Source organism: Canis lupus, chromosome 7 (assembly GCF_048164855.1).
Source record: "Canis lupus baileyi chromosome 7, mCanLup2.hap1, whole genome shotgun sequence".
NCBI classification, from domain to species: domain Eukaryota; kingdom Metazoa; phylum Chordata; class Mammalia; order Carnivora; family Canidae; genus Canis; species Canis lupus.
In genome coordinates this window covers 52619422-52642066 of record NC_132844.1, presented here as the reverse complement: position 1 = coordinate 52642066, position 22645 = coordinate 52619422, and the positions used below count along the sequence as shown (strand labels likewise).

Genomic DNA, 22645 nt, shown 5'->3' with positions numbered 1-22645 from the left:
TGAAGTAATGAATATGAGTTTTGATCTATGCTCAAAAAAGGCAGGCAAAGGGTCAATTCTCCTGGACTCTCACTCACTGGCCTCCTGTAGCCATTTAGGTATTCCGAATTGGCAAAGTTTGGCTTGCACAAGTTTAACTGATAAATGCTGGTGTCCCTGAGGAAGAAAATTGCCTAAAGACCTAACCCCCAAGGACAGCACAGCAGCCTGCTGCCACCATGTGGTGACTTGGTGCAAATGTGGAAGCAGCAAATCCTGCAGGGCAGAGCTTTCAAGGATAACAAAATTAAACCTGACCACAAAAGCACAAAGTATTAAGACCATGTGTATAATTTAAAAATAGGTAAGTTTATTCAGTGTATCAGATATTTAGGTCAGAAGTATGTATTAGTTTTCACTGGTGCTACAAAAAAGCAAGCCTTCTTGGCCTTTGTGACTTGCCTCAGAACTTTACCAGCATAAAACAGCCCAAACCTGTTCTAAATGATTTTTATTTTTTAATTATCTATTTATTTACTCATGAGAAACAGAGAGAGAGAGAGGGCAGAGACACAGGCAGAGGAAGAAGCAGGCTCCACACAGGAAGCCCAACGTGGGACTCGATCCTGGGTCTCCAGGATCACAGCCTGGGCCTAAAGCAGGCGCTAAAACCGCTGAGCCACGAGGGCTGCCCCCCAAACCTGTTCTAGACAGACATGCCCAGGAAAGTGAAAACAACCAACAAACAAGGATGAGCAGAAACCAGCTGTGCTCCCCCCATATTCTCAGAAGTTAGATGTTATTTACTGCAAACAATAGTTTGATTTATTCTGGGTGGGAGATAGGGAGAATGAATGAATGAAGATAAAATAGTCATAGTCCTTTCCCACTTTCTTCTTTTTATCCTACAGCAGCTTTCATTACCCATTCCCAAAGCTCAGCTTTGTCACATGTCCCTCAATTTCCATTCAATTAACACTGTCATCCAGGGAATGAAGGCAAAGACTGGCGGGAACAGGGAGAGGAATATGGAAAAAACATTCTTGGCAGGGCCCCAAAGTTCTCAGATGAGGAAGATGATGCCTTCAGAGACCATGACCTGGTTGTCATCTTGCATCTTGCTCAGGGCAGCCTGAATCTCTGCTGAAGAGAAGGGCTCTTCTTTGTCCCGGTTGATGGATTCTGTGAGGCGATTCATGCCCACCGACTGTGCATGAGCTTCCCGGAACACATCCAAGAGCGCCACCTTGAACTCCTTCAACCTGCCCAGTCAGGAAAAGATGGGTGAGGGTGAAAAGTCAACAAACCCAAATGCTCTCAGGCAAGATCTATGTAAGTATTAATATAGTACAGGCATCCCCCTCAACATTCTATTAAAGAGCTTCCTGCATATTAAGAAATAATACCATTTTAAAAACCAGAGGCCTATGAAGATGTGGGAAATTGGTGTTTCCATAGAAATGTATATTGGGGGGCACCTGGGTGTCTCAGTTAAGCATCCAACTCTTGGGCTCAGGTCGTGATCTCAGGGTTGTGAGAAGCCCCGAGTTGCACTCCACTCAGTCTGTTTGAGATTCTTACCCCCTCCCTCTGATCCTCTCTCCCCCAGCGCATGCCCTCTTTTTCTCTCTCTCAAATAAATAAATAAATAAATAAATAAATAAATAAATAAATAAATAAAATCTTTAAAAAAAAGGGGGGGGGGACATAAACTGGAACAGCACCTTTGAAAGGCAATTCAGCACACACTAAAAATTTTAAGTACATATCCTTTGTCCCAGGAAGTCCATTTCTAAAAATAACTTTATAGCTACACATTTGCATGAATACAGTAATAAGTATGTTTTACTGTCAATACCAGCTTTATAGAACCTAAGAGCCCATCATTAGAAAATTCAAATAAAATTTTATATATTTATACTATGGAAAAAACCGCAGTCATTAAAAAAAATCTACATAAGCTGACTCAGAAAGCGCTTTAAAATATAGTTCAAAATAATAAAAAAAAAGTGAACCTTAAGCATAGATTTTGTTTGGTATTCAGTAAACACAAAAATTTATATATAAGGGGTGGCTCAGTCGGTTAAGTGACCAACTCTTGCTTTCAGCTCAGGTCATGATCTCAGGACCACATCCAGCACTGTGCTCAGTGAGGAGCCTGCCTGAGATTCTCTCCCTCTCCCCCTCCCCTGACCCATGTACACTTTCTAAAATAAACAAAAAAAGCTCTAAAAAAATGTTTATATAAAACAGTTTCTGAACCTCTAGTGGTAACAATTTTTCACCCCAGAACAAAGGACAACAATTCAATGAAGAAAATTTGTGTGTGTATGTGTGTGTATACCCTACTGAAAGAACCCAAGGTTACAGTAAGACAAAAAATTTGTCCTTGCTTCAAGACTCTACTCTCCTCCTACCTGAACTCCCAAGGACATTATATTTAAAATTCCCATAGAGAACTGTTTATAAAGCAAATGGTAAAATGTAAACAACTGGAGATTCTGTGTAAAGAGTATAAAAGAGTTCTTGATACTATTTTTGCTACTTTTTTGGTAATTTTTCTTAAGTTCAAAATTATAATCAGAATATAAACTGTCCTAAAAATCATTGGGCCTACTATTTTGAGCTCTGCTGATAGCCAGCTTGTTTCATACCCTCTCCCCAGAAATAAGTCCTTGCTTCAGTAGCATGTGGCATTCATTTCCTACTCACCTGGATTCACTCAATTCCACCTTCTGGGACTCCTTGGTCTCCTGTGAGTCTGCTGTCTTTGGAGTGTGCACTTTAGATGATAAATGATTGCAGATAATGGGAAGACAATATGGTGAGGCCATTTCCACAAACACCAGACAAGTAATCTCCATTGCCCATACCTCACTGAGTCTGACCAGCCTCACTTCCTAGGGTTCTTCTGGAGCCAGCCAGGGTAAAGAAATTGAGTCACGCAAAAGATCCTCAACATGTTATCTGGGATGCTTATGCCAGGCTTGGCAAAGAGCACAGTTCATCAAGAAGGAAGCAAACAACTGAGCAAAGCCCAGTTTCCAAAGTTCTGATTGGGTTTCCTGAGGTTCTCTTGGGACAAACCTCTTGGACACAGGGCCCTGAGCAGGGAACGAAATGGGCACCCACCAGAAAATGCAGTACACAGAGCAACTAAGGTCAGCAGTCAAAGGAACCAACTCTATCAATAGGAGACATTCACTCACCTTGAGGCATTTCTTCCTCAGTGTCACTGAAGTCATAGGGGTCATAGGAGCCCCCATCCTTAGCATCAGGGTGACGAGTTTTTCTCCTAGAATACCCACAGCAGTTAAGAGAAAGGCTTTGGGAAACCCATCCTGTACCTCTGACTAGAGAAAAAGAACTAGATCTACAATCAAAGTGAAATGCTAGGCCAAAAAATTTTTTTCTTAAAAGAGACCAAAGGTCTCTGGACCAGAACACAAACAGGCCCCACTTCCCAGTGCTCTTTTTCTCTATCATCCACTTAGAAATTCAACCACAGGCATGAAAGGGTTACCATGAGGAAAGGGCTTTGAAAGATACACTCAAAAACCTGTGGGAGTTAGTGCTCCTGCCACTTAACATTGCCTTAGCAGAAAGAGGTCAAAAGCATCATACCAGGGGCATCTGTGTGGCACAGTCAGGTAGGCATCCTAGTCTTAGTTTCTGCTCAGGTCGTGATCTCAGGGCCCTGATTTCAGGGTTGTGGGATCGAGCCCTGTATTAGGCTCCATGCTCAGTGCACAAGTCTATTAAAGTTTCTCCCTCCTTCTCTGCCCCCAACCGCCAATACACATGCACATGCTCTATCTTGAATAAATAAATAAATCTTAAAAAAAAAAAAAAAAGCATCATACCAGAGAATAGAGGAGCTAGCTAAGCTCTCTACTTTGCCTAGGTTGTCTTTGGCACCCGAATTTCCCAAAACAAACTTGATGTCAACCAGCAGTACAGATCCACCCCTCTCCCTTGTCCTCAACGCCAACTGAAGTCTACCTCTTTTCTCTTTGCTCTGTCTTACCTCTTGCTCTTCTGCTCCTGGTCCTCCTGGCTTTTCTCCTCTTCATCATCTGTCTCTGATTCATCCTCATTTCGCTTCTTTCGTTTCTTCTCCTTCTCTAGAACCTAAGACCAAGTATGAGTGGGCGGAAAGGGTCAATCATGCCAAGAAACTAAATGAAGAACTCTGAGTAAGAGTCCCTTCTACACCAACAGCAGAAATAACTTCCATGGGTCTAATGACTGAGCCTCTTTTGTCCCTGAATCCCAGAACCAGGGACAGAGGAACAGGCTGCTACCTATCTTTAAAAATGCTGACAGGTGGGGTGCCTGGATGGCTCAGTTAAACATCCAACTCTTATTGTCGGCTCAGGTCATGATCTCAGGGTTGTGGGATGGAGCCCCATTTGGGGCTCCCCACTCAGTGGGGAGTCTGCTTGAGATTCTCTCTCCCTTTCCCTCTGCCCCTGCTCTTGTGCTCTCTCTAAAATAAATAAATCTTTTAAAAAAAATGTTGAGAGGAATGTTCAATTCCTTTCACATAGTAGGTATTCAATGGTTTAAGGAACAAAGAAATGAATGAAAAGAAAGTTCAGCCCATAATGGTTAAGTGGAAAATAATTCATTTCTTTATAGATCAGGTAGTTAATTTAAATTTAAGACAACTCCCACCCCAGAAAAAAAGAGTAAGCAGGAAAAGCCAATCAGACCAATAACTAAACCTCAAGGGCTACAATTCACTAAAATGGGGAGGGGATGGGCAACAATGAAAAGATAATGAAGGCCCCAAAGCTTGGTGTCTAAAATGACAGAAACACAATGTCATAAGCAGAAACAGAATGACAGGCCATGTTTGAGAATTGAGAGTTTTGATGCGAGTTGTTGAGATGCCAGTGGGATACTTGAAGAGACTGGCAATGCAAAAGGTATAGAGGGAAGAGGAAGATCACCAACATCAATCCTCTGGAAATATCTACTTTTTTAAGAGACAAAGGAAGTATGAGTAGACAGAGAAGCAGTCAATTGACTATGTAACACATCAATTAAATCAGAATCTCTGGGGTCATTAGGGGATTTGGCATCAGTATTTTAAAGCTTTCCAGCTGGTCCTGGCATGCATCTAGATGCTGCTTTCCATTGATGACCTAAATGCAAGTGTTACCAGGGAGGGCTGGGCAGCCCAAGCACCAACATTTACTCAGAAAAATCTCTCACGCACAAGCATCTGAACCCTCACCTTCTTGAAGTAAGCATACTGGACTAACTCCACAGCTTCCTCTGCATCCTGCAGGTCCACGGTCTTGCTCATGCGAGCCTTGGCATGGGCTGTGGCCAATCGAATCAAAGTTTCCAGCGTCCGGGCTGTAACTGGTGATGTCTAGGGAAGAAAACAAGGGACGATTATTTGTCCAGAATTCCTTAAGCATGCCCATCATTCCCACTGTACAGAAAATGTCAAGATAGTACCAGAATGATTCTAGGAAGTAAAGCAAAGGATTCAGACCTCTGTATTCTGTATAAACACCACATAAAATTCACAAAGATAAAAATAACCAAGGAAACATGAGTGTTAAGGGACAAAGGGATAGTAGAACAGGGAAGAAAATGAGGCATCTTATAGCTGGAAAGAGAAAAGGCTAGAAAGACTACAATAAGGAAGAAAAATAATCCTTTACTGTCTGCCTGCAGCGCTCCAGGAACTTTGCTTTTATATCAACTGTGCCATTTAACTTCTCCAAGTTTTATGGATGAAAATGGGATGGAAATGGGACTCAGGGCTTCAAGTAATTTGTGCAAGGTCACACTAGGGGAGGAGTGTGGAAGAGGTCATCTGAAGTTGGATAAATTCAAGTCCAGAGGAGGAGCAGAAATCTAGCATGTTCTCATCAAGCAGTTCTCATGGGGGTGGATGCATACCAAACTGGTGTGCTTCTTTCATTTTTACATGTTATTGGCTGAATGGCATCTCTGGTCTAATGAGTCAGAATGTATGTGTTTAGGACTGTACATGTATTCTTTTTAAGTTTCAGGTGATTGTGATGTGCTCACCTAGTTAAACATCCCTAACATTATCCAACATTCTCACTTTATGGATAAAAAAACTATGACCTGTGAGATGTGAAGAGACTTGTGTAAGGCCCAAATATTAGCTGAAAAGACCTGGGACCAGTACAGAGGGCTACTTCTTTCTGTCACACCCACATCTCGCATTGTATGATCCTTGATCTAGTCACTTCTCCTTTCAAGTGTTTTACGTTCAATAGAAGGCTTTTTGACACACTGGAATGTGTTCACGTGGCAAGAGAAACAATTAAAAAGAAAGGGGATGCTTAATCTGAAGAAGACAGGTCATACACAATCCCCAGAAAACAAAATTAAGACCCATGGGTCTAAGTCATGTGGAAGTAAGTTTAAGCCTAATAAATAGAATGTTCTAACATTTCAATGCAGTGATGTACCAGGCATGTTGCCACTAGAGATGTCAAGAAGTCTTAGCAGAAATTCCAGAAGGTAGAAGTCCTGTCTGGGTGCGAAGGTGGAATAGGTGACCTAGGATCATGTCTAAATCCAAGGGTCTATGTCTATAGCACCTAATAATGGTCTTAGACTTGGGTCTTGCTGCCATGAAATCCAGTGTGAACTATACTGCCCCAAAAAGTTTAGATAAATTCACAGGCAGATTTCTAGAAATGACTTTGGATAACTACTATGGTTACCAAACTAATCACTTGTCAAAGTCTAGCTCAAATATCACCCTTTCTTCCCTCAAATTCATACCCCTTCTATAATCTAAAGGAAAAACTAATAGTTTCTTCATCTATACTCCAATCATCTTTCACATTAGTTCTCTTTTAGGTACCACCCTGTGGTAGATATATATAAATATGCATATAAGATCTTTCCATCTACCTTCCTGCCTGCTAGTCCCAGATCTGAGCTCTCTGGGTATCTGAGGATAGTTCTTTCTATTTTAACCCTGCATGTAAGAACACACACCAGTTCAGTTCCCAAAAGTTGCTCCTTATGTTTACTGAATGAATCATAGCTTCTGGAGGCCAATGTCATCTGAATTAATGAGTTATAGGTAACTCTGGTATTCTCACTTCATTCTCCTTTTTAAAATTAGAACTATAATACAGGAAGTCCTTCAGACCAGAAAGAAAAAGGTAAGGAACCACTAAGTTAAAATGCTTTTAGAGCTCCCAGATAAGAGGGACTCCCCAGCCTTCTACTTCAGGAATTCCTAGGCCCATCTTCCCTGTGGGGACTCACCCTGGCAGTGTCCGAGCTCATGCTGTCTTGGCTGCGCAGGCGTGAATACTCTTCTGCAATGTAGGCGGCTGACTCCTGAGTTAGGATGGGCTTAATGATTTTGGCCACGTGGATGTACTTCCTCATGAATGCTGCACTCACCATCTTCTCCCTGGATGCACACACAGTGAATTCTTCTTCTCTGCCATACCTTGGCACCTGACTGGGGGTTGGGGGCTTGGCCTCTCCTCAGAAGTCAAGGTCAAGTGGTAGAGATACAATCTAAAATCCATTATCATAAATCCCACTCATAAGAACGTGTATAAGACCTTTTCACATATATTTATTGAATTCTGTGGCTATTACTTAGATATTATTTGTGAGATAAACAGTACAGGTAGGAGTTTAGGTATTACCTTATTTAATCGGTAAAAACAATGGCTCAGAAAAGACTCAAATTCAGTTTGCTGACTTTAAATTCTATTTTCTTAAATGATAGGTTTGAAACTATATGCTTTCTACCATACTATAACCCTAAGCAGAGGTATAAGATCTCACATTTCATGCTTTAAACACTTGATCCCTTATCTCCTTTATCCAAATCCACTTACACAGCACCCAGGGCTTGTCATCTGCTGTCCCTTCAACATAAGCTTGTCACAAACAGCTACAAGACTTGTGCAGTACTTCACATATGAGGACAACATAAATACCCACCATCAGTTGAGCACATGTTATCAAAACTTCTCATTTTAGGAAAAGATTAGAACCTAAGCCTAATTACCACAAACACAAGTAACTGGCCAGGGAAAGGGGTATATTAAGTGTGGGATCCAGCAAAGAAAACAAGCTCACATGGCTATGAATCTAAGCATGACCTCGCCTGGGCAGCACATAAAAACATGCAAATATGACACAAATCTCAGGTTCCCTCAAGGGAGAAAGTGTGAAGAACGCTCACTTTTTCTTCTTGGTTCCATGCAGAAGGTTGTCATGCTTCTCATAAATCTGGGTGTCCTGTTGGTCTTCCTGGTTAAAATCAGGATCGTCTGTGGCCAGGATATCCACGGCACTACCCAAAGGCATGGCTGGAAAACCCAAGTTGGGAGAAAGGACAGTAAGAATTTGCTTCTAACAAAGCAAAGTCACACAGATATGTGGAACCCACAAATAAGAAAAGTGGAACCACCTGGCACACATAAGATGCTCAGAGTTGTTCCTAGACCCAGAAATGGACAAAAGATACACCTCAGGATAACTTCCAGGGAGTAGGAAGAGTGGCCATGCAGGCAAGGACACCTTCAACACCAACCCAGAAAGGGCAACACCCACCACGACCTGGGCCAAGTCTAAGATAACCGCAACTGTTTACGTCCCCCTCCATTAATCAGCCTGACTTTTCCCATGGCCTCACTCACCATCGCCATCCTGTTCCCCAGGGGCCCTGTAACGGTGCATCCTAAGGACATGGTCTGAGATCTCTCGATCCTGCTCTGGGTCCATCTGATCCAGCATGATGAAGAGTAAGTCAAATCGGGATAGCAGTGAGTCCTGCAGCCCAATGTTCTCCATAGGTGTCTTATACTGATCATACTGTGAAATGGAAGGAAAAAGGACAGTGGAGGCAAAATCAAATTGGGAGAGGACAAGGAGGCTATTTAAAGCTATTAAAATACTTAATTCAGTTAGCCTCCCTGCAACCAACCCTTCTCTCAAGGAAGTTTGGGAGACCTGTGAGAACTCAAGAGCCCCACCTTCTAGCTGAAGTGCCTCTAACAGGCGAATCATAGATCTCAAAACCAGCCTCCTCCTTCCCAAGCTTTATTCTGCTCCTGTCATTCCCAGGATAGGACTACCCCTGAAAGATGATTCCTTCTCCTCTGTTATAAAGCTGACAAGCTGGCTCAGCCAAAAACATTTGGAAACTTTAGAGTCCCTTACTCAGAAAGGAATGAGTAAAATCACAACAAAAATGGACAATAATCTATAAATCATGTCTTCAAGAACCTGTATACCTCTTCATCTTTCAATTCTGGGCCTATGAGGCTACCCACCTGCAGAAACTTCACAGTCAGAGGGCCTAACAACCATGTGGGTAACATTAATAATGATTCTGACCACATTCCCATTTCAGGACCTGCAATTTTTTCCCCAAATTTCCCAATATAATTCTTCAGAATGACATAAATATGTTACCATTAATCTAAAAACCAAGGTTCTCAAACCAAGCTATGCATTATTACCAATCTTATGGAGCCTTTCTAAACCATAGCGACCAATAGCCCCAACCCAAAGTGAATTCAGAAACCATGGACTGGAGTTAGACACCTGCATTTTTAAAAACTCCACCAAAACAGGTATCCCCATATGCCGTGGAATGTGAAAATGTCAACGCTACCCAGGGCAATTTACACATTTAATGCAATCCCTATCAAAATACCATGGACTTTCTTCAGAGAGTTGGAACAAATCATTTTAAGATTTGCGTGGAATCTGAAAAAACCCCAAATAGCCAGGGGAATATTAAAAAAGAAAACCATAGCTGGGGACATCACAATGTCAGATTTCAGGTTGTACTACAAAGCTGTGGTCATCAAGACAGTGTGGTACTGGCACAAAAACAGACACATAGATCAATGGAACAGGATAGAGAATCCAGAAGTGGACCCTCAAACTCTATGGTCAACTAATATTCGACAAAGCAGGAAAAACTATCCACTGGAAAAAGGACAGTCTCTTCAATAAATGGTGCTGGGAAAAGTGGACAGCCACATGCAGAAGAATGAAACTAGACCATTCTCTTATACCATACACAAAGATAAACTCAGAATGGATGAAAGATCTAAATGTGAGATAAGAATCCATCAGAATCCTAAAGGAGAACACAGGCAACACCCTTTTTGAACTTGACCAAAGCAGTTTCTTATAAGATATATCCATAAAGGCAAGGGAAACAAAAGCAAAAATGAATTATTGGGACTTCAGATAAAACGCTTCTGCACAGCAAAAGAAACAGTCAACAAAACTACAAGACAACCTACAGAATGGGAGAAGATATTTGCAAATCTGATACATATCAGATACATATCAGATAAAGGGCTAGTATCCAAGATCTATAAAGAACTTATTAAACTCAACAGCAAAGAAACAATCCAATCATGAAATGGGCAAAAGACATGAACAGACATTTCACAGAGGAAGACACAGACATGGCCAACAAGCACAGGAGAAAATGCTCTGCATCACTTGCCATCAGGGAAATACAAATCAAAACCACAATGAGATACCACCTCACACCAGTGAAAATGGAGAAAATTAACAAGACAGGAAACAACAAATGTTGGAGAGGATGTGGAGAAAGGGGAGCCCTCTTGCACTGTTGGTGGGAATGTGAACTGGTACAGCCACTCTGGAAAACTGTGTGGAGGTTCCTCAAAGAGTTAAAAATAGAACTGCCCTTCGACCCAGCAATTGCACTGCTGGGGATTTACCCCAAATATACAGATGCAGTGACACGCCAGAACACCTGCACCCCGATGTTTGTAGCAGCAATGTCCACAATAGCCAAACTGTGGAAGAAGTCTCAGTGTCCATCAAAGATGAATGGATAAAGAAGATGTGGTCTATGTATACAATGGAGTATTACTCAGCCATTAGGAACGACAAATACCCACCATTTGCTTTGACATGATTGAACTGGAGGGTATTATACTGAGTGTAATAAGTCAATCAGAGAAGGACAAACATTATATGGTCTCATTCATTTGGGGAATATAAAAATTAGTGAAAGGGAATAAAGGGAAAGGAGTGAAAATATCAGTGAGAGTGACAAAACATGAGACACCTAACTCTGGAAAATGAACAAGGGGTAGTGGAAAGGGAGGTGGGCAGGGGGTTGGGGTGACTGGGTGATGGGCACTGAGGGAGGCACTTGGCAGGATGAGCACTGGCTGTTACGCTAAATGTTGGCAAATTGAACTCCAATAAAAAATTAAAAAAAAAAAAAAAGCTAAATTTAAAAAATAAATAAACAAACAAACAAATAAATAAATAAATAACTCCACCAAAACCGGTATCCTCATACACTGTTCAATCATAAATTGCCAGAGCACAGTTAGGTTCTGGGTTCAAATTCTGGCTCAGCTGTTTTCTAGCTTGTGACTCTTGAGTAAGTTACTTAACCTTTTATGCCTCCATTTTCTCAGCTGTAAGATGAGGATAATAACTACCACCTACAATGTTACTGTGAAGATAAAAGAAGTTGATAAATATAAAGTATTTGTAAGTCTTACTTAAAAGTATTATTATGGTACAATCTTAAAAGGCAATTTCGCAATCTCTACCAAAATGAAAATCCATGTAACTCTTTAATCTAGTGATTCTGTTACTAGGTATATATCATACAGATATATTCCTAAATGTATAACAAAATGCACATAAAGGAATACTCACTGCAACTCCATTTCATAATTAGCAAGAGGGAAAAAGGAAAATCCCAAATGCCCATCAAATGGAAACAAGTTAAACAAATTACTATAAATCCAGAATATAAGACAGTTGCCCCCCCAAAAGAAAAAATAAAGTCAAAATTCAGCAACCCCAAAGCTAGATAAAAGATACACCTTAGCAAATCATCATCATAGTAAAAAAAACAAAGATAAACAAACTAATTTGTTAACAAGGAGCCAGTGTAGTTGTTGGTACCCACTTAAGTTTTTGTTTCCAAACACGTCAAGAGTTGTTAGCGGTTATCTCTTAGGGAAGATATAGGAGAGAAAAGGAAGGCTTTTAATGTCTATACTGCACTCTATATTCTCTTTATACATCCTAACATCTGCAGGTGGTATTTTTGCTGTAATGACAATACAGGTTACTAGGTTGAGACTGCAGGTCGCTTTTATTTTCTTCTTTGTATTTTTAAAATTACTTTAAATAAATACTTTCCAGGGGATTCCGATGTGGATGAAAAGGTAAGGAACCACTGCCCTAAATCAAGGACAGTAACAAAACGTTGGATGAGCTTATTAGTCCTTGGCTTATTATTCCTCCCAGGCACCAAGAATCAACTTCATGGCCCACCTAATCAGCAAAACCAAAAGTGAGGACAACAGTGAAGTGCCTGACTCCACTTACCCTGCCATAGACAGGATTGGCAGCTGCCAAAACACTGCAACGGGCATTCAGCCGAGCATGGATGCCAGCCTTGGCAATGGTGACTCGACCCTGCTCCATCACTTCGTGGATGGCCGTGCGGTCCATGTCAGACATCTTGTCAAACTCATCGATGCAAACCACACCTCGGTCAGCAAGGACCATGGCCCCTGCTTCCAGGCGGCGCTCCCCTAGAAAAATGAGGAAATAAAGATATGTGTTACTATTCAGGTTGTAGAGGACCAGGGGAGAGATTTCAATCTCCGTCCTAAACACTCACTGCAGCTCATGAGAACATAGTGAGGAGCAATAGTTCCCAGAGACTAAGAGAAATACCCTAGTGGGTCAACCGTTTTAGCTCCAACGTGAATAATCCCCAAGCAGTCAGCCTCCAACAAACTTCTTTCATAGATTTTTTTTTTATGTTCATCCTCAAGTGATTCTCTAGCTGGATCTCTGCTCTCTCTTCACTAGTCTTCCAATCCCTTCCTCTGATTTATAAAATAGCACAACCTTCTTTTTTCTTTCCAATTTGCAAAGCTTTCTCCTTCAAAAAGTATCTTCTAGGAGACATTCTTATCCATAGAGGGCCACCCAAAGACTTAAATCATTCGTGCCCTATTGCCCGAGAATACTCAATCCTCTACAGTCTGGCTCAAACTAACCTTACTAGTGTATCTTCCCAGTACAAGCTAGTACTGAGAGCAAACTCAAAGAAACTATACATGTTTCACTGTGAGACCTTTGCCAAAGACCCTTAAACTCTTACCAGTTTCCTGGTCTGTGGTGACAGCAGCTGTCAGACCCACTCCAGAGGAGCCTCGGCCAGTAGTGGGGATAGCCCGGGGAGCAGTGCACAGCACATATCGTAGAAGCTGAGACTTGGCAACCGATGGATCCCCTGTAATTGGGTGGGGGCAAGGTGACTTGCTAGGAAACCCCTCCCCCAGCCCCGCTCCCACCCCTACTTCAGCAAGTTCTACTTTTCTAGCACAGCTCCTGCCATAATAGAAATTTACAGTAACTGGTTGTAAATAATATCCTTTCACTTTTGCTTTAACATTCATGGAAGAATATATTCTAGACATTATAAATAAAGAAACCCAAAAATAGAGAATAATAATAAGAAAAGATTCATTTTAGCCTTTTGCCCTCTGATGGAACTGAAATACACCAGGAAGAGAATACATGGGCAGCCTAGGTGGCTCAGCGGTTTAGCGCCGCCTTCAGCCCAGGGCGTAATCCTGGAGACCCGGGATCGAGTCCCACGTCAGGTTTCCTGCATAGAGCCTGTTTCTCCCTCTGCCTCTGTCTCTGCCTCTCTCTGTGTGTCTCTTGTGAATAAATAAAATCTTAAAAAAAAAAAAAAAAAGGAAGAGAATACACAATCTTACAGATTATAGATTCCCACAACCACACTCCACAAGAGAAGACCAAGAGTCTGATGTAAATCTCCAATGCCATACCAATCAGGAGAATATTGATGTCTCCACGGATGTGGCTGCCGTTTTCAAGGTCTCGTTCCACCCCTCCCAAGAGCAAGCAGAGAATCGCCTTCTTAACATAGTCATGCCCATGGATGCTAGGGGCCAATGACCTGGCCAGCTGATCAAAGATATCCTAAGAAGGAATTACCAGAGGCATCAAAAGCCTGGTGAGATTCAATGAAGCTGAACTCTGCTTCATACTTCAGTCTATAAAAATGCTTGAAGAAATCCACAAATGTAGACATTGTTTCTAATTGTAAAACCTTTTCTTATGACAAATCACATTGATCAGACCGTTAACAGAACAGATATAGAGAAAGTCTGAATTCCAAAACTTGCTTAGAGGTTTAATCTTCAAGGAAAAGAGTATTGCCGGGTTCAAAACATTTTCGGTTTAATAAGAATGTGCATTGTGATTCCAATAACCTTTTGGTTTGGTTTGGGTTTGTTTTTTCAGTAACCTTTATCACACAGGCATATACAGATGATTCTTGAACAATACAGAAGTTAGGGGTGTCAATCCCCCATGTAATCAAAAATTCAGACTACAAAAAAGAAATAACTTTTGATTCCTCAAAACCTTTACTAATACCCTACTGTTGACTAGCTTTACCAATAACATAAAAACAGTCAATTAATGTATTTTGTATGGTATGTACTATATACTGTATTCTTATAATAAGTAAGTCAGAGAAAGGAAAACGTCACTAAGAAAATCATACGAAGGAGAAATACATTTATAGCACTGTATTTATCAGAAAAAATCTGCAAGTAAGCAAACCCACACAGTTCAACTCTTATTCAAGGGTCAACTGTATATTCTTCAACTCTAAATGTGGACATTCTGTCTTTAAGAAAAACAAATTAGAGAATTAAAAAAATAACCTATTTTAAACTTCGGTAACAATGCGTCACTACTGTCTTCTGCATGGACTTATTGGTACATTGATATTTTCTTATTCTAGTACTTGTCTTAGGTTCACTTAGCAACCCAGCAGGTAACACAAAAGAAATACTGAACAGCAAAAACACCCTCTTGCTTACTGACTGGGTCAAACTAAAAGCTAACACCACATGCTTCAGAGAAAAAACCTTGACCCTCCTCGTGATCCAGTGCAAAGATAAAAGGTGTCCTACGCCAAACACAACCCTAACAAATCCATCCCCACCCTCAAATTCCTAAAAGATGCTCAGACCTTGGAACGAGTTTTACTGAACTTCTTGATCTTGGCTATATCCTCAGCAGAGAATGAAGGCTGAACGTCCTTGCTCATTTGCTTCACATTACAGGCAATCAGGATAGTCCTGGGACAAAGATAGGAATAAGAGGAAGCCTGCAGTTTTCAAATCCTAACATCAGAGCCAATAGCAATTTGGAAAACAATAAAGAAAAAAGACAAATTGTTCTGAATTCAGCAACTGACTAATCTTAGTCTGTGACACAAATATGCTGATAATTCTTCACCTTGGAATTTATCCTCTGCTGCCACACAGATCTTCGGACAGAAGTGTGGATGAGACGGAGGTGGGAATATGTGAACTCCCAGGTAAGCCATGAGGCTATGACCATGTTACCAGTAACTCCTACTTTTAGCATAAGATACTATTACCAGTTTTATCTGATGAAAAAGAGGTATCCCATCTCCCATGCAGCAAGGTTGTTCCACCTGTCTGTTGTGATGCTCCAGAATATGGCAAAATTGGAGCAAGAATACTACCAGAGGGGATCCCTGGGTGGCGCAGCGGTTTGGCGCCTGCCTTTGGCCCAGGGCGCGATCCTGGAGACCCGGGATCGAATCCCACATCGGGCTCCCTGCATGGAGCCTGCTTCTCCCTCTGCCTGTGTCTCTGCCTCTCTCTCTCTCTGTGAGACTATCATAAATAAATAAAAATTTAAAAAAAAAAAAAAAAAAAAGAATACTACCAGAAATGCAAGCTGCCAGCAGCATGTCAAATACCTCACAACTGCCCCTTTACCTGAAGGTCCCTGAGGTGTAGCCTCCCTTCTTTCCCGGAAGGCAACGGTAGGTCCCCACCACCTGGACTCGGTCACCAGGCTTCACTTTATCTACCAAGTCATCATCCAGAATGACATCCACAGAGCGGGGAAGTTGGCCTGCTGGGGCCTTCTCCGGCATCTCCTGGATGGTGATGGTCTGATGGTCCTTGTAGACAGAAAGGCCATATTCGGTCTCAAGGGGATTGTTTTCCTCATCCTGAAACAGACACACAGAAAAGCATCATTATCTCACCCCAGTCTTAGAAATGCCATACTCACTTTTTTGTTTTTAAAGATTTTTTTTTTTTTTTAAATTCATGAGAGACAGAGAGAGACAGAGAGAGAGACAGAGAGAGGCAGAGAGAGAAGCAGGCTCTCTGCCTGGGAGAGGCAGGGAGCCCGATGTGGGACTCAGTCCAGGGACTCCAGGATCACTCCCTGGGCCGAAGGCAGGCGCTCAACTGCTGAGCCACCCAGGCATCCCCGTACTCATTTTTTATAGGAAGCAAATATAATTTGGAAATGACCTCCGGAGATTTTAGTATCTAGGAACAAAAAAAGCCAAATGTCTTCTCCAGTTTTTTTCCATTCCCATCTGTTATAGTAACAAATCATCTAATGGAAGGGACAACTATATCCTAAAGGAACCATGGCTCTATTAACACCTAAATTAAGATTCCTGTTCCCCCTATACTATGGCACAGTATTTCCCACTCCTAGGTAATACCCAACAGAAACATCTATCCAAAGCCACATACTACAATGTTCATAGCAATATTATTCCCAATAGCCAAAAATTAGAAAATATCCAAATGCCATCAACAGAATGGTTAAATAAATGTGGTATATCCACCAAAAAAAAAATACTATACAGTGATGAAAAGATATAAAATACACCTATAACAGCATGGATGAATCTCAAAAACATCTGATGAACAAAGGAAGCCCAATATATGAGTATTTAGATAAAATATAAAAGCAGGCAAAAGTACTCCATGTTGCTAGATATCAGAATAGGGTTAACATTTGGGAGTGTGGGTCCTCAAATATCTGAGTGCTAGGAAGGTACTGTTTCCTGGTTTGGATGCTGATTTTATAGGTATATATTTAGTGTATACTTATATAAACTTTCCTGTATGTATATTAAACTTTAGTAAAAACATTTTAAACTTTGACTTGCTTGCTATTTGAATTTTCTAAAAACAAAACAGGTGTCACTTATTGAGTGCTTACTATGTAGATGGCATTGTGCTGTTATTTATGAGATGATCTCATGTAATCATCCCAACTACTCAGTAAAGCAGATATTTTTCACATTAACAAATAAGGAAACTGAAGCTGGCAAGGTTTAAGTAAGTTCCCCAAGTCACATAGGAAATTGCAGAACCAGAACTCGAGACAAGTCTAACTCCAAAGCCATATTCTTCAGTACCACACTAGACGACCTCCAGGAGTCCAACGTATTTCAAGTATTGAGCAAAGAAGCCTGGCCCCTGTAATCATCAGAAGAGTACTCTCTGAGTACTTATGAAGACACTCTAGAAGGAGGAATCTTAATGAAAAAGAGGATGACTTAAAAAAGGCAAATGGCCTGAAAGTAAAAGGACATGAATCCTAGCCCTTAGGGTCATCACTAACTGGAACCATGTGCAAGTCACTTAACCTCTCTGAATTTCAGCGTTTCACCTGCAGATAGACTCAATGATTCTAAAGTATGCTTTAGTTATAATTCTAAGATACTCATTTTTGTTTTATGTTAAGATTCCTGCACCAATTGAGTTGAAAATAAGAACTGGGTCTCATTCGTATTTGTATCCTCCACAGTGCTTAACAATTATTTGGATACAGTGGCTCTCAATTAAAATTTGACGGCAGGGACAGGTATTCTTTGATAGAATGAATTCAGATAAGTATCCAACATTAATCATCTTGTCTCATTAAGAAAGCCTCCCATTGTTCTCAGTTCAGGCCAATCTGAACACTTAAGTAAAAAGCCATTCCCAATGCCATTCTTCTCCCAAACCCAAAGTAAAATATCTGCAAAGATTTCATGGTAACATTATAGCATAAACACTCTCCCATATTACTTTAGGTAGATGATAAAGTTATATATAACCCTGCTAAAAGATCAATGTAGATTAGTGTCTTTTTTCAATCCTTCTATAATTTGCCAGGTTTTCTAAAGTGAATCTTTATTCTCTTTAAAAAAAAAAAAAGAATTGAAGACTTTCCATATTAAACTCTAGCTAGCAATCAATCTTTCCTTTAGATTAATCCTTACTTTTCATCTGATTTACTTCTAGAAGACTTCAGATATCAATTATTTGCATTAAAACAGACATCTTTGATTCCAACTTCCCAAGAACCCCAAGTAATTCATTCCCCTCACCTTAGTGGGATAGACAGAGCTGGAAGGAAAAGCCACCAGGGTGGTGAGATCAGAATAACGTCGCTCTATAGTCTTCTTGGTAGCGGGGCAGTAGTGGACACTGCGGACAACTTTGGGACGAACTAGAGAGCCTAGCAAAGGAACACATGCATATAAAGTCATGCAACTAGACAGCAACAGAGGTGGAACTTGACCCAGGCAAGTCTATCTTGATTCTAAATACTGTGTTCTTCTGACTAGTTTAAGCTACTTCCATAATATTTGTTTTATTCATTTTTATATTTAGAACATCAACATTTCTATATAAAACCTCAAGTACAACCAATCCTGACCAAGAAATAATAGTTCAGAGTTAAGAATGAGGAGATTGCCAAGGGCCGAAACTCCCCTACGCTCAGCAGAATTCACCATTCTGGACCCCCTCATCACTGTATATGCTCACAGCTGCTTCCAGCTCCCCTCTGTCAGTTTAAGGCCCTACACTACCTAGCTCTACTCAGTAGCTCTATCTTCCTGCTTTCCCAGCCCTCTAAGTCTATCCCACCTCCGTTCCCTTGGCCCCACTTGAAGCCACTCACACTTAGTGACAATGCCCTCCACACAGACTACACAGCTGAGGAAGCAGGAGGTAAGAGTCCGAGGAGAGACATGCTTGGAGCCAAAGCTGCCCTCCAATCCTATGTAGAACTCCTCATACTGCTTGGCATAGGTAGCATCAATGGAGGCCACAAAATCCTTTAAAGCCCGCTGGAAGGCAACCAGCTCCTCAAAGGCATTGCTCAGGAGGCTGCACATCGGCAAGAGAGAGAATAATTAGGCAGAGAGAAAATTTCAAAAAATTGACCGTCAAAACCAAAAGTGGTAAGAAAATCTAGTTCCTAGTTTCTCCTGCCGTTCTAGAAGACTTGGGAAAATACATCAGAACTGACAGTTAACTTTAATTCAACTTCTCAAAGATGCAGAAACGATACTCAGTTAAACATGGAAGGCGGAGCTGTTGAGAGGAAAACACCCACCACCTACTTTGGGAAGAAGAAAAAAAAAAAAAAAAAAACAGAAGCTGGTGAGGCAACAAGGATCAAAAGCATTTCATCCAGGTCCTCTCCTGGGAAGCCTGTTCCAATCAATCCGGGGAAGAGAAAGGGAGCCACTATCACTCAGAGCCAGGGTATCCTCTTGGAAAGCCCTGCCACTTACCGGTTAGCCCTCTTCTCATTTTTCCTGCGCAGGTCATTCACGTTGACAATCAACCGGTATTGGTTGTCACTGATCAGTTCCCGAACTTTGCTCTGATAAATTCCCTGGTCTTCCTGCAAAATAACCACTACGTATCACAGCCACAAATCCAAAAAAAAAAAAAAACGACAGTATTTAAACAGAGGTGGTTCCCACAGCAAGATCAATCAATCAATCAATCTCTGCAGAAGAACTGACCTCCAATTTCTTCACATTTTCACTCACTAGCCTGAGATTCCAAATGCAGCTGCAGGAGTTATAATGATCTCCTCAATGTCCATGCTATTATTTTTCTATTATCATCTGCAGCTTTCCTGTATGCAGTCATTTTTCCACTTCTAGTGGAGAATTAAAACAAGCTCACAAGAAATCTAAAGGGACAAGTAGAAATCTTGTCAAAACCTTACCTTGCATATTAAGGCGCCTTTTCATTTAAGAATTATGTAGGGAACTAAAATACTTTCTCTTCCCATCAGCTGTGTGGTAAGGAAAGAGTTCGCTCACATCCAGACTTAAAGGAATAGGGAGCCTTCCTATTTGTCTACAGACACAGCATTAACAACGCTGCAAGGTGCTTTACCCACCAATATTCTACAGCCTCCAACAAGCACATGAGGAAGTGCTCCGCATCACTTGCCATCAGGGAAATACAAATCAAAACCACGAGGAGATACCACCTCACACCAGTGAAAATGGGGAAAATTAACAAGACAGGAAACAACAAATGTTGGAGAGGATGTGGAGAAAGGGGAACCCTCTTGCACTGTTGGTGGGAATGTGAACTGGTACAGCCACTCTGGAAAACTGTGTGGAGGTTCCTCAAAGAGTTAAAAATAGATCTGCCCTACGACCCAGCAGTTGCACTGCTGGGGATTTACCCCAAAGATACAGATGCAGTGAAACGCCGGGACACCTGCACCCCGATGTTTCTAGCAGCAATGGCCACGATAGCCAAACTGTGGAAGGAGCCTCGGTGTCCATCGAAAGATGAATGGATAAAGAAGATGTGGTTTATGTATACAATGGAATATTCCTCAGCCATTAGAAACGACAAATACCCACCATTTGCTTCGACGTGGATGGAACTGGAGGGTATTATGCTGAGTGAAATAAGTCAATTGGAAAAGGACAAACATTATATGGTCTCATTCATTTGGGGAATATAAAAATTAGTGAAAGGGAATAAAGGGAAAGAAGAGAAAATGAGTGAAAATATCAGTGAGGGTGACAAAACATGAGAGACACCTAACTCTGGGAAACGAACACGGGGTAGTGGAAGGGGAAGTGAGCAGGGGATGGGGTGACTGGGTGATGGGCACTGAGGGGGGCGCTCAGCGGGATGAGCACGGGGTGTTATGCTACATGTTGGCAAATTGAACTCCAATAAAAAAATTTTTTTTTTTTTAATATTCTACGGCCTCCAATCTTGGGTGGCGTACAAACCCCCCCCCCCCTTCCCAGCTTAGCAAACACTGTTCCTCTGCACCTTCTTGGGCACTGAAAAGGGATATGGCCAAATGAGGAGGTCTTTTCCGCCCGGAAGGAAGTCCGTCCCCAAAACCTGCAGGTCTTTAAGGTGGCTGGTCACTACCGCTCTTCAGCATTCTTTCCCCCACGCTCCCTCCAAATCCAGAGTGGGGAGGGATTTAGGAAAGGTCAAAGGGAGCTCTGCCACCTTCTTGGCAGTTGAAAGAAACCCTTCGCCCTTCGCGAGACCCCGCGGTCACCTGCACGCAGCAGCGACACAGGATGGCTCCCGCAAGGCTGCACCCACAGGACACCAACCACCGACCGACTCCACCTCGAGACGTGGCGAGGTCGCGGGCGGAAGAGTCCTGAGGCGCCGGCCGGCCGCCACAGCCCGGAGGCCCCGGCGGACCTCCCGGGGGCTCACGGGCCTGACCCGGCTCGGCGTGGAGCAGAGCGGCCCCAGGGGCTCCAAGCGCCAGGGTCTCGCGCCCCCGCGCCTCCCTCACCTCGTCATCCAAGAAATCCAGGTAATCTCTCTGCGCCTCTCGCAGCTCTACGTCGTCCAGCACCACAGTCCCCGCCATGCCCGCCGCCACAGAGCCGCCTCCTCCAGCTCCGCGCCGAGGGTCTCCACACGGCCCCGCCCCGGCGCGAAAACTTGCGGACTTTTCCCGCCACCAGAGGCTACGTCGCGAAGGGGCGAGGGGTTCACGGAGAATATACACATTCTGATTGGCTGATTCCTCTTACGCGAGAATAGCAAGCATCCAATCGAGAGCTTGCTCTTCTTCGGCGTTTCCCGAGCCGGGCCTCGCGGTGGCGGGAAACAGGACCTCCGGAGCCCTGTGTTTCTGCCCCCTCACGAACAGGAAAGCTGACCAATGGGGCGGAGAGGAGACTCGCGGAGGCTGGTCATTGGGCCGCCGGGCCAGACGGGGCGCGCGCTGCATTCTGGGAGTCGTAGTCTTCCCCATTTGCCGGAAGTTTTGTAGTTTTTTGTTTTTGTTTGTTTTTCAAGATGCGGTACCTTGACTTGCCGCAGAGGACCCCAGCCTGGCGGTTTTACTAAAAGTAACCTATTCTTAAAAAAAAAAAAAAAAAAAAAAAAAAACTAAAAAAATTTTTAAAATGTAAAAAAAATAAAAGCAACCTAAACGTCAGAGAATGGGAATTTATACACAAGGAGATAAAAACATAAAAGCAAATCGTTTTTTAAGCGTATTCAAATCAGGTGTGCTGGATGCGTTTCTCAAGCAACTGGCCGCAAGTAGCGTTCCAAGAAAAAAAAAAAAGTGGATTTTGAGACTCTGTGGGATGGACATAGAATAATAGCATCTTTGGGAAAGGTTCTTTAGTTCAGCGTAAAAATAGGCGGCGGCGGAGGGCGAGGTGAGGAAACATTTTCAGTATTGTACTCCGCTCCCTAGGGAGGGCCTCGTGTTAGTCCACAAAATTCTGCACAGGATCATTGCACCATCTTACTTGCAAGTGGGTAAATTAAAGCCTTTCTCTCCTTCTAAGGAGATCACAAGATCTTTTAATGTAACTTACTTCATTGACACCTAATTACACGGAAGAAACAAACAGAAAAGTGTTTTCAAGCCACTCTTAGGTATCTGTCGTAACTAAGTGACAGCAAATCTGAAATGACAAACAACTAGATGATCAATTGCATGT

General features: G+C 42.2%; 1 protein-coding gene across 2 annotated transcripts; it reads right to left on the bottom strand.

The window, feature by feature from the left end:
• Positions 1-327: 327 nt before the first annotated feature.
• MCM3 (minichromosome maintenance complex component 3) lies at positions 328-21677 on the bottom strand. Of its 2 annotated transcripts, none has more exons than XM_072832679.1 (17): positions 21475-21677; positions 19460-19572; positions 18841-19049; positions 18263-18393; positions 15852-16090; positions 15071-15179; positions 13854-14007; positions 13157-13288; positions 12370-12578; positions 8655-8829; positions 8198-8324; positions 7258-7408; positions 5222-5362; positions 4007-4110; positions 3189-3274; positions 2692-2761; positions 328-1241 (listed from the first exon to the last, which is right to left on the bottom strand). In XM_072832679.1, exons 1-17 carry the CDS (start codon positions 21550-21552, stop codon positions 1043-1045), a joined length of 2427 nt encoding a protein of 808 aa, XP_072688780.1. In that variant the 5' UTR covers positions 21553-21677; the 3' UTR covers positions 328-1042. The 2 variants fall into 2 exon arrangements, with proteins under 2 accessions (XP_072688780.1, XP_072688782.1); XM_072832681.1 differs by having other exon boundaries at positions 19460-19586; positions 21475-21614.
• Positions 21678-22645: the final 968 nt, after the last annotated feature.